The following is a 17,573-nucleotide window of genomic DNA, read 5'->3' as shown; positions in this document are numbered from 1 at the left end:
CTACAATAAGTGGTAGCAACCTCATCCAGATTGCCTGCAGTCATAAATTACAATCCACCCCTATTAAGATATAATTAACCAACGCGAGGTGGTGTGTAATAAGTTTTATCTGAAAACACTTCTTTGGGTCTTATGATCTGGACTTTCCGTTTATTCCTGAGGTCTAGACAAAATGTGGAGACAACACATCCTTGATTAAACTATATTAATGCCACTCGGTTGACATTTTTTGCTTCCTGGGGACCATACATACTTACCATGCTGAATTTCCCTTCAGGGATTAATAAAGTTATTTCTGTTCTATTCTATTCTATTCTATTCTACCATTGTTAATAGCTCTCTTGCTGGACATGATGATGGCTCTGCCCTTTTGGCATGATTTCCACATGTTGTATTTTAACGAACTAGTCCTAGGGATTTCATCCAATCGACTTTAAATTTTTTACAGATATTCCAGAGACCATGCTGATCAAAAGCTGTGCTCTGCATGTCTGTAGGTAAAAGGGTGTGACTGCTATGGCACTGCCATTTTTGATCCATCGCCATGCATATTCAAGCAGCTCTCTCCCACATAATTCATCCAAACTGCTTCAAAATTTCTGTACATGATAAGAGCCCCGACCTCAATGCCTCCATTTGCTCATAAACAATCTTACTCCTGCCGCCCCCTTGTGGAAAAAGGAAATGCTCTATTATACATTGACATTGTCCGATTTGCTTGAAACTTCACATGTGTGATGAGGGTCCGCCCCTGGACACACCTGCACACATTTAGTTACACTCCCAGTGCCCCTGGTGGATGAACAAAACACTGCATTTTTTCGCTCCTGCCAGGTTTTTCTTCCTTCTCGTGTCGCGCCACAGCCCCCATGTGCCTCAAGCCCCCGTGGTTGCGTGGGGGAGCGAGGGCCTGTTCATCGCTGCTTGCTGCTTTAATTATTATTATTCCGACATTTCGTGTCCCAATTTCGCCCCTTTCCCACATTTCAAAATGCTTCTAACTTTCCACATTCATCTGGCCAGATCCGAAATTTGATATTTTTGGGTGGTTGCACATGGTTGACACGAAATGTCGAAATAGCACCCCCTACAAATTTTCAAAAACCCCTCCCCTTGGAGTTAGTTTGTCGTAGGCAAACGAAATTTGGTACGCACATGTAAAATACCCAGACGCACAAAAAAGTCTCTTGAGGTCATGGTAAAATCCCAATAGGAAGTCGGCCATTTTGTTTTGAATTTTTTCATTATGGCAATTTCCACAACTTAAATTTGAAAGAACTCCTCCTAGGAATTTCGTCCGATCGATGTCAAATTGGCTACAGACCATCCTGAGAACATGCTGATCAAAAGTTATAAAACGCTTTTCTCTATGTCAAGGGGCGTGGCTGCTAGGGCGGGACAAATTTTGGCAACTTTTTGTTTTCTTGCCATCAAATTTCAAACGGCTCTCCCGCCCACATACTTGATCTCAGCAGCTTTAAACTTGCTGGACATGATGATGGCTCTGTCCCGAACGCCCGGATATGTTAATATCCCATCTTACTCATTGCGTCCCCTGGTGGTAAAAGGAAGTGACCAGTTTTTACTTTAACATATACTGATGCCACAAACTTGACCGCATCAACTTCATTCCACTTCTAATGCATGCAGAACAAGTTGGTGAAGCTACCTTATGAACGCTGTGAAGCTACATCTAATGGTGTCCATGTGGCGATTGTCGATCCCTCGCCACTAAATACGTTTGGCATTTTGATGGCTTCAAAGACCTCATGTCCTCATGAAAATTGGTACACAGGTCAAGAATGGCAAGCTCTTGCATCTGATAGGGGCGTCGCCTATGGGGGGGACAAAATGCCTCTATAGCGCCTCCTTGAAATTTTCAAAAACCCCTCCCCATAGGGTTTTTTTTTTTTTGGTTTTGGAGTAGGAAGATGAAAATTGGTACGTATGTTGCCCAGACGCACAAAAAATTCTCTGCCACCAATGGTCTACTCCAAACAGGAAGTCAGCCATTTTGATTTAAACTTTTCATTTTGGTGGCGATTATGATTTCCACAACTTTGTAGAGCGAGGGCCCGATCACAGCTGCTTGCAGCTTTAATTATTTTCATTACTATTACTTATTATTTGTTTGTTTTTGTTTTTCTTGTGGGAAGGGAGCCCTCATGAAATAGCACTTAAACTTTTTTGTGTGTGTTTGGTATGAGTGTGTGTCTACCTGTGTGCTCATCTGTATACATGTGTCTGTGTATGTGAGTGTGAGGCTACCTACGCTCTTGGTGTGGGGGAATGGGAGTTTGAGCGAATGAGTGTTGGGTTATATGTCCATGTATATGTGTGCATTCCCCTATGACTTATACTACTGGTATCCGCCAGATTTCAAATGGGTTTCCATGATTACAACCAAGAGGGATATTATTTGCAATATTGTACAGATAATAGAAATGTGAATTGTAAACAATATGACCCTGAACACCTAAAAGGTTTAAATAATAAATGTAATTTTTCCTTGATGCATCTTAACATTAGAAGCCTAAGTAAACATATGGATCTTATTTTTCTGTTATCCACTGCAGACTGTTTTTTTTATGTTATTGGCTGCAGGGAAACTTGGCTTAACAACACATCCTATGTTGATCATTTAAACCTGGAAGGTTATACTCTCTATCACAAGGATAGACCTGGTAGAACTGGCGGAGGGGTTTGCTTATATGTGAAATCTAGATTTAAAGTGAATGTTTGCCAATCTTACTGTTGATGATGGCAGTTCAGACTCTCTATTGATAAACATAGATATGAGCTGTGGTACTAATCAGATCATTGGCATAATATATCGTCCACCAAATTCAAATTTGGAAACCTTCCTGGGTAAACTTGAGGTAACCCTTCATGCTAATTATAAAAACAACTGTATTCTCCTAGGGGACTTTAATATTGACATCTCCAAGCACAATGGTTCCAAATATCATTTTATTAATATACTTCCTCTTTTTTTCCAACCATAAATATGCCTACCAGAGTAACATCCTGCTCTAAGTCTACTATTGATAATATTGTCACAAATATTCAAAACACCCATCTGGAGGCTCGTGTTCTACTTTCTGATATAACCAATCATTATCCTGTTGTTTTGTTTTTTAACTTAGCCTGTAAACATACTCCTCCCAGATTAAAAACTGATTCCATACAGCTTAGTATTCCTGAGAAGACTGTCATGCGCAGTATAAGTGAACACAATCCATGGCTTACTAAAGGGATTATAAATTCGATTAATCATAAAAATAAATTGTATAAACAGCATATTAAAAATCCTAGTAATAATAGTAAAGATAAATATAATAAATACAGAAATAAACTTACCCAAATAATAAGAAAGAGCAAATGTAAGTATTACAGTGAACAAATATCTTTTGCACAAGGGGACTCTAAAAACACCTGGTCACTAATATATTAAACAGAGACCACAAACCAACTGTGCTCCCTGCCAAGACAGGTGTCAGCCAATCAGATCTCACTGATGACTACTTTGTCTCCATTGGTGAAGACCTTGCCAAAAAAATCTTGCCACCCCAAGGTACAGCCTTTCAACACTACCTTAAAGGCAACTACTCAAACTCTTTTTTTTTTTTTTAAGCCTACTGACCCTTATGAATTACACGATATCATATCGACACTAAAGAGCTCACACACTGTTAGTGCAGATGGGATCTGCTCTAAAATTGTAAAACCTATAGCAAATACAATTGTCAGTCCACTGGCATACTGTATTAACTTATCACTCCTACTCAGAATAGTCCCAGTGAATGTAAAAGATGATGAGTGATAAGAACAGTATGACCAACTACCACCCAATATCAGTGTTACCCACTCTCTCAAAAGTATTTGAGAAAGTGGTGTACAAGAGACTGAGTGAGTATCTTAACCATCTAAATATTCTCACTAAGGCCCAGTATGGCTTCAGCAAAAAGAGTACCACCAGCATGGCGATTCTCGACTTAGTCAGAAAAATCAATGATGCGCTCGACCAGAGTGAATGTGGAGTTGGTGTTTTCCTCGACTTGTCCAAAGCTTTTGATACCATTGATTTTAACATAGTACTAGATTACAACATTATGGCATCAGGGGACTGGCTCTTAATTGGTTTAAAAGTTACTTATATGACAGACAACAATTTGTTCACATAAACAACAATGATTCACAAAAAAAGGGCATCAAATATGGTGTGCCCCCAGGGCTCAATTTTGGGACCTTTACTCTTTATTATATACATTAACGACTTCAAACATTGCTCCAAATCACTTCATAAAGTAATCTTTGCGGATGACACAAATCTTTTCATGGCTCACAATAATATACCTGAACTACAAGTATTCTTAGACGCAGAACTATCGAAAGTAGATACGTGGTTCAAGTGCAATAAGCTATCTCTCAACATTACCAAGACAAATTACATTGTCTTCTGCACAAAAAAACATAAAGTACATCCAAATAAATTCTGCATTAGAATCAATGGTCAAGAACTATAAAGAGTAAGTACCACGAAATTCCTGGGGGTCATCATAGATGAATCACTTAGTTTTAAACACCATATAGATGGCTTGGTAAATAAACTGTTCAAATATGTTGGTCTTTTTTATAAAGTTAGACACTTTATACCTCTTTCTGCTCTCCTCACCATCTACAAAACCCTGTTCGAACCGCAAATAACCTATTGTAACGTTGTTTGGTGTAACACTTAGCCTGGCCACCTTTACAAACTAGAAATTCTTCATAAGAATAATAATAAAGAATAATAATAAACGCACCAAAAACAATAGGGTCCTCGCCTTTGGCTCTGTGAGCAGTCCTCTGCCTTTAGGCTCGGTCCCTAATTAAAGCTGCAAGCAGCGTTTGGTGGGACCTCGCACTCGCGGCTGTTTCGGCCCCCAGCATATGTCATCATTGTGAATTATTTAGAAATATTAAATAAAACATATTGCCACAAACATCAGAAAATCCTCACAGAGCTGAACGGTTTGATGCTTTCTACTTTCTGTAGCTGTAGGTATGCATAAGTGATGTCACAATATGCAAATTAGAAGAGCGAATTTACTCCCATCGGATTCCTGTTCCTTTACTTTGAGGATGAGATGAGAAAAACAACACAAAACAAAAGAAATCTACTGTGTAAATATGTTCAAAATGCGTATTTACTGATATTTATGAAATCCAATATGGCTGCCGCCTAGTAATGCCACAATCTGCAAATTAGATGAGTTAATTTACTCCCATCAGATTCCCCTCCATTTTTTTTCAGGATGAGATGAAAAAAACAAGACAAAACAAAATAAATATACTGTGTAAATATGTTCAAAATGTTGTTTTACTGAGATGTATTAAATCCAATATGGCTGCCGCCTAGTGACGCCACAATATGCAAATTAGATGAGTTAATTTACTCACATTTGATTCCTCTTCCTTTATTTTGAGGATGAGATGACAAAAACAACACAAAATAAATCTACTGTGTAAATATATGTTCAAAATGTTGTTTTACTGAGATTTATGAAATCCAATATGGCTGCCTGCTAGTGATGCCACAATATGCAAATTAGATGAGTTAATTTACTCCTATCACAAACTTTGGGTCATGATGAATAGTTTTGTCATTTACAGTTTGCCTCTATCTCTCAACACTTTCAAGCCACAGCCTTTTGAAATCTTGAAATGAACAATGGAATATTTTCCTCAATAAACTCTGGCACCTAAAGGGTTAAAATGGAGATGCTGCCCCTATCATGTCTGAATGTAAGATGTTGCCTTTGGGCTCGGTCCCTAATATATGCAGCAAAAACAAGAGGGTCTTCGCCTTTGGCGAGGATTGCTCTGTGAGCAGTCCTCTGCCTCTAGGCACGGTCCCTAATAAACGCACCAAAAACAATAGGGTTGGCGAGCTGTGAGCAGTCCTCTGCCTCTAGGCTCGGTCCCTAATAATAACTAGAACTGCAAGCAGTTATGAACGGGGGCCAAGCCCCCCTGTGTGACTCGGTCCCCGCGTCCCGCGGAGCCCATGGAAGTTGTCCCCGAAGGACGACGGGCTCTGGGCGAGCGCATGTTTATGAATGTGTCATTTAAAATGTGGAAGTTACAGGCAAAACTGCATTTGCATCAGTTATAGCGCCACCTATAGACCGATTTGCGACGAATTTGGCACAAAGCCTCTGGATGACCTCGGGAACGAGTGACTTAAGTTTGATGTTGAAAGCATCTACTTTGAGCGAAATATGAAACTGTGTGATTTTTAGCTAGCAAAAAAGATTGTTTGGTTGTAACAAGCGCATTTTTTGGAGTGCCAAAATTCTTTTGATAACTTTTCATCAGACACATCTGGAGATTCTATGTGCAAAGTTTCAGGCAGGTGGCACTGAAAATGTAGGAGGAGTTCGAAAAAGTAGGTTTTGGACATGTGGCAAATTAGCAAAGAGAATGTGCAGCAGAAGTGGGCGGGGCCTGTGTCAGACAACCCAGCTCTATCCAGGGAACACATGGATACAATGTTTGTGAAAGTGTCATTTAAAATGTGTCAGTTGCAGGCAAAAACGCGTTTGCATCCGTTATAGCGCCACCTAGTGGAGTACATGTGCAATTTTTGGTACGGAAGATCTGTGTCCTATTCTATATGTACCCTTAAAATTTCCAAGCCCTCAGCATAATAGTTTGGCTGAAATTAATGTTTGTTGTTTATCTTGTAATACGCCATGCCCACATTGACCAGTCATGACCACCTTCAAGATATGACCTCAGAATTGGCCCTACTTCATACCAACCGAATTTCGTAGAAATCGGTGCAGCCGTTCAAGAGATCTAAACTTACCATATTTGTAGTGCCTCCTAGTTGCCAAAATTCACCAAATACGGCTCATACCCTCACAGTCTTATGCCAACCAATGATCTCAAATTTGGTGTTAATAGCATTTAGTTTGACCAAGATATCCAACAGTTTGCATTTGTATAGCTAGCTGTAGAAGTTTGTTAATAATTTGCGCATTTTTTGACCAAATAAAATTCTTTTGATAACTTTAGATCAGGTCCAGTAGAAGAGTGTATATGCCAAGTTTCACGCAGATTGGACAAAATCCCATGGAGAAGTTCGAAAAAGTAGGTTTTACAGTTTTTGCGATTTTGCGAAAAAACTTCCTAGGCGCAAGTGGGCGTGACCTATGGCAAAGTGATTCAGCTCTATTCAGGGAAGCTGGGGATACAAGATTTTTGAATGTGCAACATACGGTGTGGGAGCTATAAGCAAAAACCACCACTTTTACCTATGGAAGAATAAAAATAAAAGTCTTTACAAAAACAATAGGGTTCCTAGCACCGCTGGTCCTAGGAAACGCGTCTGCTTGCATACACATTCCCTCGGCCCCTCAGACTTGGCCCCCTAATAAACAGCGCGATTACAATAGGGTCCTCACGGACGACTTTGTTGTCACTCGGACCCTAAAAATAATAAACAGCGCGATTTCAATAGGGTCCTTGGACAACTTCGTCGTCGCTCGGGCCCTAATAAACAGCACAATTACAATAGGGTCCTCACGGACGACTTCGTCGTCGCTTGGACCCTAATAATCATTCGAAAAACAATAGGGACCTCGCAGGTCTCCTGCTCGGGCCGTAATAACACTGGACTGAAACCCAAACCGGTAAATGGGCAATGCTTTTGTCTTTTGTGTTTTATGTTATTTGTTTTATGTTATTTGTGGTATGGATGGATGTTACTGTATTGTCATGTATGTTATGTCCGATATTCCGATTGACTATTTTTGATGGCCTTATGCATCAGGCTCCCTAAAATAAGCTTTAAATAGCTTCCTGGGAGACCTGATTCACACATGCTACTAATGAATCATGTAAACAGAACCTGTACTTCTTTTGTGTGTGCGAATTAATTCAATTCAATTCATATGTGTCAAATCATCATTTATATTCCTTTAGCCCGTAAGGGTCCACGGATCAAACAAACCAAAAGGGTTTTTACATAAAATTAATCCAAATTGTGAATATTGTTATGTGAAGTTCATTGCTAACTGTACGCTAACTTGCTCATCATGATGGCAGTTCAATAATTCCTGTCTTCCTGCACCTTGCTGTAGGGTATGCTCAGTTTTGTTATCTTGTGGTCTACAAACTTAAGGTATCCCCAAGCTTCGCTGTGTATTTTCAGCCCAGGACAGCCATTGGAGTACAGTATGTGCCCCTACCTTGGTGTCAGTCACCATGTAATAGGATTTATAATTTCAAATGGAAACTTTAGGGAAATTTTGCAATAGTCCACAAAACCAGCGTTTGTTGTGTTTCTGGGAAGTTTGTCTCACACACAACTATAGCCCTTTTTAAATAGGAATTGTGCAAATTTGCAGGAAAGCCCAATCAGTCTTCGTTCAGCATTGGCAGTATAAAAACAAAATCAGGGAGTGCAGCGAAATGCTGCCTGCTTACTTTTGTTCATACAGAATGTGCCTTTTTTGGGGCAATGGGGGGTGTGAGCAAGTAACAAAACGTGTACCTCTGTGTGTGACATAAACAGTGATGTACTCTGAGGGGAAGCCACGGTGGCCTCTTCGTTTGCGAGGGCAAGGAGGGCGTGCAGTTTCTTGTCTCCCCAGTTTCTCATCTTTAGTGTCTTTCAGGTTTGTGTTTCCCTCTTGCTACTAGCTGTTCATTCCTGCTATCAGGTGTTTCTGTTGGTCCACCACCAGTGGGTCGCATGTGCGGTGTCATCAACAGCTCCTCCCATAAGTCATAAACAGCCCCTCCCGTGGTGGAAGGGCGCCTCGTTCTTTTTAAACCAAAAAAGTTCCGCCAATATGTTCACCCCTACGTGGCGGAAAATTGGGCGCCTCAGCTCAACTCGCCAATCCGGCTCTGTGTGTCTAAACGCTAGCAGCTTGCCTGCAAAACGGCCCAACATTTGCCGAAAATCTGGTCATGATACATGTTTCTACATACAGTCTGAAAAAGTCATGACAAGACAAGACTACTAACACAACTCCCACATTTTACACATCACTCTCTCCTCATGCAGTATCAGAAAGGCTGACTTCCTCCAGACTGCTGAGCCAGTTTGAACAAGCAAATCACATTGACATGTGAAATAGAGCTCTGAATAAATCAATATTATATTAGCTCCCATTCAAAAAGTTATGATGTCATCATATTCAGAAACCAAACTTATCTCTATGTCCTTCTGTCTTTCTGCATGTATTGTACACTAGAAACAGATAGAACGTGATAGGGAAGAGATTGATTTGCAACAAATATGGAACCAGGGATGTTGCACCTTATGTTTGTATATCATTCAGCCATCCCTATACCACATGTACACTATTCCTTATTGTAATGGTGATTTACTCCATATGTTGCTTGTTTGAATGTATGCCTAAAACTGACATTTCATGACTGTTTCATTCTTGTCCCTTTGTTTTAACAGTCTTTATTAACAGTAGTTTGGAAGAATTGGCCTCTGACTACTGATGTCTGCCCAAGTACTTCAGTGCCATGACCTTTGACTTTGGCAAAATGGAAATGGCAGGAGCTTCTCAACAGATGCAGAGAAGGACTGATGAAAGGGACTGCCAAGGCTGCCAACCCTACCATCCAAACCTGAAAACAGTGTTAAATGTGTCAAAAACTTTAATGCTGACCATTAACCATAATAGTGAGTTCTAAGACATGTAATACCAGGAAATGCTACCTGTTACAGAAAGACTTTCCTTGATGTTATTTCTTCTAGAGACACTGGTCTGGTGTGAACTGTTAATGCTGTCTTCGCAGAATTTCTAAATAATTTTTTAAAAATCTGTCCCATATTTTTCTTACCCTTATTTTGCTACAACTATAATAACAGGAGGGTTGATTTAAGGGTATAGTATTTTTTTTTTTAAAAAAAGCCACATAATGAAAGAATGCAATTTTTTATATAGACATTTAAGTAAATTCCCACTGTAGTGTGAGAAAAGATGAGGGGGAAACAAGCCTTTTTTGATTAAATATATTACTTTGACTGTCTTTTCTGTCAGGTTGCTAACTTTGTTACAAAACTATCCATAAGTTGACATGGCCTTTTTATCCATTGGCTCTTTAACCTGCTGAACTCTTATCACAATTGAAGCATGTCACAAATGCTTTTTGTTTTTGCTCAAGTTTAATGTGTTACACAGACCTACATGTATTACTTAGACAATCTCCCTTTCATATCGAAATATTGATTAATTCAGATTTTAGTATATCGCTGCATGCTTTAAAAGGAAAAGCAATTAACTTTGTTTAAGACATGAAGCTTTTCTGTAGTTGTCAACCTCACATTGTGTGGTGTCTTGGTGTGTTTGATTTAAGTGTGAATAAAGTCTAAATGCAACAGCATCTGCACCTGTGGTGTTGTTATTTGAAAAGATGAAAAGGCCACATCACATATAATTAAAGCTGCGAGCACCATTGTCGGGACCTTGGCTTCACGCTTTTTCGGCTTCCAGCTCACGTAGAGATTTTGAATTATTTGTGAGAGGCAAAATGTTGATAAAACAAGCTATGTCAGTATAACGCAAGGTCATTTTTGGCAATGAACCCATGACTTGGGAGTAGAACTTTGATGGCTTCTGAAAACCAAACTACTGACAAGGACATCAATCAATCAATCAATCAATCAATCAATCAATCAATCAATCTCACAACTCACTATTTGCCTCACAGGGCTTTACAGCATACAACATCCCTCTGTCCTCAGGATCCAATGACACAGAAGGGGAGACAGAGAGAGATGCAGTACAGATGATAATGACAGTAGCTTACAACAACATTAATGAAAGTAATAATATTATAATTCTAGCTATTGTGGTACAGTATGTTGAATTAATATCTGATGAGTTGACTAATGACTAATGATAACAGAATCAGCAGGAGGCATTTGACACCACAGCAGCAACACAACCTCACACGTCACACTATCCAGGCACCGCTGTGATAGAAGTTAACCTGCAAGACAGTGGAGCACAAAGGCTCTGGAGAAGAGTTACTGACATGCAGTACGGCCGAGTTAGTGACATGCAGTAACAGGACATGTGAGAGAGAGAGAGAGAGAATATTAACAGTAGAAGTATTTTTATTTTCTCCTGCTTCCCCAGTAGAGCAAACACACACTAAATAATAAGCAGTAAAATTACCTGTATTTTTCTCCTACTTTTCCATTATTGAGGTTTGCAAGCCATTGTTGCAAAGAAAATAAAATAAATGCTATGTTAGTGTTGATATGGATGTGTGGGTTAGGGTTAGGGGTTAGGCAAAAGAGTTTGACCTGGAGATCTTGTATTTACAAGTTTTTGGTATCAGGCATTTATTTCAAAAGTTTTAGGAATGAGCCATGTGAGCTGGACCGTTTGGTAAATGTTATACTGTCAAGTGTGTGTGACCACACACACACACACACACACACACACACACACACACAGTCAGACACAAATATATACTAGGCTGAGGATCAATAAGTCCTTAATTGGGTGAAATCCATATTTTGTTTTCAGTCTAACACTGCAAAAAAGTAAAAATGCATAAAAACTAATATTCCTCAGAAACATTGCCTGAGCTCAGACAGTTGTAATCATTTCAAAAATTCCCTCTCTGACTACAGAATATTTAATTTTTGGACTGTGTTTTTGTATAAAAATGAGTGGTGCATCACAGAATCCGGCCTGTAAAGGGTTAATTAACAAACTTTATTTTTTTTAATTTAACAGTCATGGTGAGAGATAAGTGAAATAACATAACCAAAAAAAAAAAAAAACTCTAAATATAAAACCATTACAAAGTTATGACTTCAACCATCACAAGGACTCAATGTGTCCTTACTGGGAGAGCTATAAATGTAATTACACAATGAAAAAAACAACTTTTATTTATTTTTTTTATTTCAACATTAACAGATAAAGGCAAAACTTCCCCAAAGCATTCTGCTAAACCATGATTGCAGCCAAAATGCTGCTCAATAGAGGAACAAGCGAGGACTCACTGAGTCCTTGCTGGGTGTAAGGGTTAATGGAAATACTTTAAAGGTCATTTTTAAAGTACTTTAAAACCTCTTCACCTGTTGAAAGCTTGAGTCAAGCTCAATTTTAAATGTAAAAGGTTCTTATGAAGGTGGTATGAGCTTATATTTTGAACGTTGTAGACATAACCCATGTGACCTGGTGAAACTTTGACATGTGTGATGATCAAACAACACATCCATTCATTCATTCATTCATTCATCTTCTAACCGCTTACTCGGCTCTCCTCTGCCCTGCTGACTCCTACTGCAGGATACGTGTTCAAGTTTGTGTGGGGCCGTGGCTTTGGACGGAGTACTGACGGGAGGGGGAGGAGGGGGTGGAGCTTAGAGGAGGTGCCGCTTTCAAATCTTGGTAGCTCTCCAACATTAGCAACTATAGCTTTAAATACTCAGTGAAAATTAAAAAAAAAATAATGCCCAACCAAAAATGTGCATGTAAAAACTCATGCTAACATGCAGGATTTATTTTTACTTATACCTAAGTAGCAGGGTGGCACGGTGGTGTGGTGGTTAGCACTCTTGCCTCACAGCAAGAGGGTTCCTGTTTCGATCCCGGGTGTGGGAGCCCTTCTGTGCGGAGTTTGCATGTTCTCTCCGTGTCAGCGTGGGTTCCCTCCGGGCACTCCGGCTTCCTCCCACAGTCCAAAGACATGCAGATTGGGGAATAGGTTAATTGATACCTCTAAATTGTCCGTAGGTGTGAATGTGAGCGTGAATGGTTGTCTGTCTCTATGTGTCAGCCCTGCAATAGTCTGGTGACCTGTCCAGGGTGTACCCTGCCTCTCACCCAATGTCAGCTGGGATAGGCTCCAGCCCCCCCGCGACCCTCAAGAGGATGAAGCGGTTAGAAGATGGATGGATGGATGGATACCTAAGTAATCACATAATAATGAAAGACAAAGGCAGAATCCAGCACACTGTAAAATCACAGTTTTTAAATTCTTTTAAAAACACTTTGGTGCTTTGACCATAGCCCACATAACTGAAATTCAAATTTAAACAAAAGATAACACATGCCTTGACACAGAGAGCAGGGGAGAGGTTGCAGGACATGACCTTGCAGACATAACCTTCATAGTGTTACCAAACTTGCAACTGGCAAGAAAAAAAAAAAAAAAAAAAAGTTCAAGGTTTGTGAAGTTACAACTCATATGGGACATTTGTTTTTGGATCTTAGAGTATACACAAGGATAAAAGTGCTTCACACATGTACAGCCTTGAATTCTCTGTTGTTTTTGACTTTAATATATATTAGTATTATATATATTAGAATAGCCAATAAAATTAATGAACTACAAAATATTGAAAAACTGACAGATAATATATGAAAAGCTAAAGTAAGATGAATAAAATTACAAAAATGTTTAGGAAAAGAAATCTTAATATGTAGAGTTCTCTGGTCAAACTCCCCGAAACAAGCTGACATCAGGAGACATACAGCTCTTAAGATTACTTAGCTATCTGACAAATGCAGTTCTGATGTATGGAGTATGAAGCTTGGTCTAATTTCAAAATGCTGCAAAGATGTTCACTGAAGTGCTGGGGGAAACGGAACTGAGTGTACAACAAATAAATAGCTAGTTGAGTGTCCCTGGCAAATTCTAGGATAAACATCAAAACAGAGCCAGGCTTGCTCTACCTGTTTAGGGAGTGTGAATCCTTAACAACAAACTGAATGCATAAGTAGCCAAAAAATATACATTAACTAATCACTTAACTGAACCCATCATTTTATACCATTTGTGGAATTACATGTCATTCGCACAAAGTAAAACTGAGCAGTGGAAGTTAGTGGTTACTCAGGAAATTTACCATAACTATTAATTACTACCTCTTAGAGGCCTGTGTATTATGACCATATAGTTTCAATGCGCATTGTATGCATTACTGTAACACAATGAGCTTTTATTTTGTTTCTCTCTCTCCCGGGATCCCAGCAGACAAGTGATCCCAAAAAACTAAAGGTCACAAAATACAGCGCTGTCCTCTCCCTGTTGTCTGATGAGTGTACAGTGACCATCATTTGAGATGATTATACAATTATGAAACCTAATAACCTAACCTAAACCTAATAAGTTGTGTGCTACCAACGCCAAATAAAATACATATGGAAGAGTAACATGATCCTTTATTGTCAAAGAATATATCAAAAATAAATAACAATAAATCAATTAAAATAATTACTGAAGTATTGATCTCTAACCAGTCTGCCATTGATGTTATCAAGAAATTCTTCAGCACTGTCCCCTTTCATGTCCAAGGCTATGTTGGGAGCCCTTTCATCCTGAAAGAAAAAAAGTGCAGGCAACAATGATGTCACAGGCCCTGTGTGTGCTGACCCTCAGGTGGTGAAAGCTCTGGAAACAGGACTTTAAAAGGCTGAAAAATTGTCCTCATATCTGACTTCATTTAAAACATCTTTGCAACTTTATTAGCCATTTGTAATCATCTAAACAACTGCAATAATATATTTATTAAACCTCAACCTAACAACAGCATGAATAGCAGTCTTCATAAACACAAACAGTTACAATGTCTATAACATGCAATGTTAAAATAACAGTATTAACATGTACCAGTGGTATTTTAATGTAAGCTAATACAGCTAAAACACAAACATAAGATTATGGAATAACTGTAAAAAAAAAAATAAATAAATAAATAAAAAAAATACACTGGTCCAACAGATAAGGCACCAGGAATAATCAAGCCTGGCTGTTAGCCTGGTCCTGAGTAGGCCTGCTCTACAGAATAAATCTTAATGGTAACTTATGTGCCACTGCTTTTGTGAAACTGAATCTAAATTCAGCCAGGATAGCTGGAAAATCAGGCCCATGATTCACTTACTTAAGTCTGTGTTTGGGTTTGATGATCACATGAGTGTAAGTGACTTCATCATCATTCTCTTTGTCACTGCACCCTGAGCTACTCTGAGCCGCATCCTCAAACTGTTTTGTCACCACGTTGTCTGTGTTTGTCTTGCTCATGTGACCCACCTTATTTTCTCTACCTAAACCTGGTACATTGTCATCGTTACACAGTGGAAGCCCGTCTGTGCCAAACTGGTCTCTGTCCCTGAGCAAAGCAGGGACATTCTGAGACCAAGCTGCTCCTCCTGGTTTAACCCTGATGTAATCTGTTTCCTCTGGCATGACAGTGGAGGGCATCTTTGGACGAACAGGCAACTCCTCAAACTGGGGAACAAAATGAAAAAAAAAAAATGGTTGAAATGGTGAACAGAAGAATATCTTCCAGACCCCCAGGAAAGACAGAAAAGAAATTTCCAGCCAGGTGGCACTGTTTTGGTTATAGATGACCCTGCACCTTGGAACTCATGGATTACGTCTCGTATCCTGAAGACTCCTCCTAACTCCCAAGGTCTAGTATGTCAACTGTATTGGACAGGCCAGTAACAAAGTTATGGCTGCTATAAGAGGCTGACTGAATAATTGAAATGAACAGTCAGAGTGGGTTAGTGGTAAAGACTAGCCCCAACAAACAGACAACAAAAAGACTTTTGGACTCAAAAACGTACAAAATTCTAGAATCACTGTAATTCAGTTTAGTGGCTCTTCTTTAAATGTATGTGGTAATTGTAAAACTACACATGCATTTGACAACTGGGGCCAGTGTGTTAGAGCTGAAACAGATTTTTGTTTTTATTTCATCCTGGATGACCGCCAGAGGTGGTGCATAAGCACTGAATATCTCCGTCTTGCGCATGCACGGGTCGAGTAAATTACCAACAAAGTCACCTGTGACCCTCACGTGACCCCAAGAAACTATAAGTTCCGGTGTCACCTGAGGATCTGTTCCTTTTCATCTTCTCGCTTGCACGAGTGGTTGCATCCGCTTCTTGTTGAATCAGTGTGAAATTATTCTGTTCAGCAGTTTGTCGCCGGCAGTCTCGTGATCATAGTGATGCGGATGCTTCGTTTGCCCTCCAAGGGGCTGTGACACGCTGACTTTCTTCATGGGAACAGAAAGAAAAGACAACAAACTGGAACTAGCGGTTAGTACACTTGTTGATTGTGTTGACAGCGGTGCTCACGCTCACGTCATCTTTCGACATTGTGTTTGCAGCTTTGGCTGTTTTTTGTTAGTGTTGCCGGCTGTGGCGTTCACGCACGCCACTGAGTAATATTATTTATGTGCAGCTTGTTGCTGTTGTTTTCTGTTTTGCTGCTATTGGCTACGGTGCTCACACTAACGCCATAGTCGCATCTTGAGCTGTATACTCCATATACATTTTCTGTATTCGTATTCCGTTAATCCCTTTGCAGTAAGCTTCTACCGTTTGCAGCTTGTGCTGTTGTTTTGTGTTGACTTTTCTGGCTGTGGTGTTCACGCCGTCGGGTGTTAAAAAAAACAAAACAAAAAAAAAACCCCAAACAGATAAATAAATAAATAAATAAATGAAATAAGATAAAATTTAAAATACACTGAACAAAAATATAAACGCACCACTTTTGTTTTTGCTCTCATTTTTCATGACCTGAACTCAAAGATCTAAAACATTTTCTATACACACAAAAGACCATTTCCTCACAAATATTGTTCACAAATCTGTCTAAATCTGTGTTAGCGAGCACTTCTCCTTTGCCGCAATAATCCATCCCACCTCACAGGTGTGGCATATCAAGATGCTGATTAGACAGCATGAATATTGCACAGGTGTGCCTTAGGCTGGCCACAATAAAAGGCCACTCTGAAATGTGCAGTTTTATCACACCGCACAATGCCACAGATGTCGCAAGTTTTGAGGGAGCGTGCAATTGGCATGCTGATTGCAGGAATGTCCACCAGAGCTGTTGCCTGTGAATTGAATGTTCATTTCTCTACCATAAGCCATCTCCAAAGGCGTTTCAGACAGTTTGGCAGTACATCCAACCAGCCTCACAACCACAGACCACGTGTAACCACACCAGCCCAGGACCTCCACATCCAGCATGTTCACCTCCAAGATCGTCTGAGACCAGCCACCCGGACAGCTGCTGCAACAATCGGTTTGCATAACCAAAGAATTTCTGCACAAACTGTCAGAAACCGTCTCAGGGAAGCTGATCTGCATGCTCGTCGTCCTCATCAGGGTCTCGACCTGACTGCAGTTCGTTGTCGTAACCAACTTGAGTGGGCAAATGCTCACATTCGATGGCGTCTGGCACGTTGGAGAGGTGTTCTCTTCATGGATGAATCCCAGTTTTCACTGTTCAGGGCAGATGGCAGACAGCATGTGAGGCGTCGTGTGGGGGGGTGGTTTGCTGATGTCAACGCTGTGGATCGAGTGGCCCATGGTGGCGGTGGGGTTATGGTATGGGCAGGCGTATGTTATGGACAACGAACACAAGGTGCATTTTATTGATGGCATTTTGAATGTACAGAGATATCGTGATGAGATCCTGAGGCCCATTGTTGTGCCATTCATCCACGACTATCACCTCATGTTGCAGCATGATAATGCACGGCCCCATGTTGCAAGTATCTGTACACAATTCCT

The 17,573-nt window shown here is 40.0% G+C and overlaps 2 protein-coding genes across 6 annotated transcripts in view; one reads left to right on the top strand and one right to left on the bottom strand.

Moving 5' to 3' along the window:
• The window catches only part of LOC125886092 (dihydropyridine-sensitive L-type skeletal muscle calcium channel subunit alpha-1-like), a 542,543-nt gene extending 532,155 nt beyond the window's left edge, over nucleotides 1-10,388 (top strand). Inside the window, exon 42 of the mRNA XM_049572040.1 lies at nucleotides 9,467-10,388. Within this exon, the coding sequence (XP_049427997.1) occupies nucleotides 9,467-9,476 (10 nt within the window). The 3' untranslated portion in view covers nucleotides 9,477-10,388. The remainder of the gene's footprint in view (nucleotides 1-9,466) is intronic.
• Nucleotides 10,389-14,288: 3,900 nt separating this feature from the next.
• The window catches only part of LOC125885493 (uncharacterized), an 84,544-nt gene continuing 81,259 nt past the window's right edge, over nucleotides 14,289-17,573 (bottom strand). For all 5 annotated transcript variants that reach the window (XM_049571045.1, XM_049571064.1, XM_049571055.1 and 2 more), the window contains one exon: nucleotides 14,289-15,270. In XM_049571045.1, the coding sequence (XP_049427002.1) occupies nucleotides 14,920-15,270 (351 nt within the window). In that variant the 3' untranslated portion in view covers nucleotides 14,289-14,919. The remainder of the gene's footprint in view (nucleotides 15,271-17,573) is intronic.

The sequence above is a fragment of the Epinephelus fuscoguttatus genome, linkage group LG1 (assembly GCF_011397635.1).
Source record: "Epinephelus fuscoguttatus linkage group LG1, E.fuscoguttatus.final_Chr_v1".
Lineage (NCBI taxonomy): Eukaryota > Metazoa > Chordata > Actinopteri > Perciformes > Serranidae > Epinephelus > Epinephelus fuscoguttatus.
Note: the sequence above shows the minus strand (reverse complement) of the source record. Positions and strands in the feature narration are given on the sequence as shown.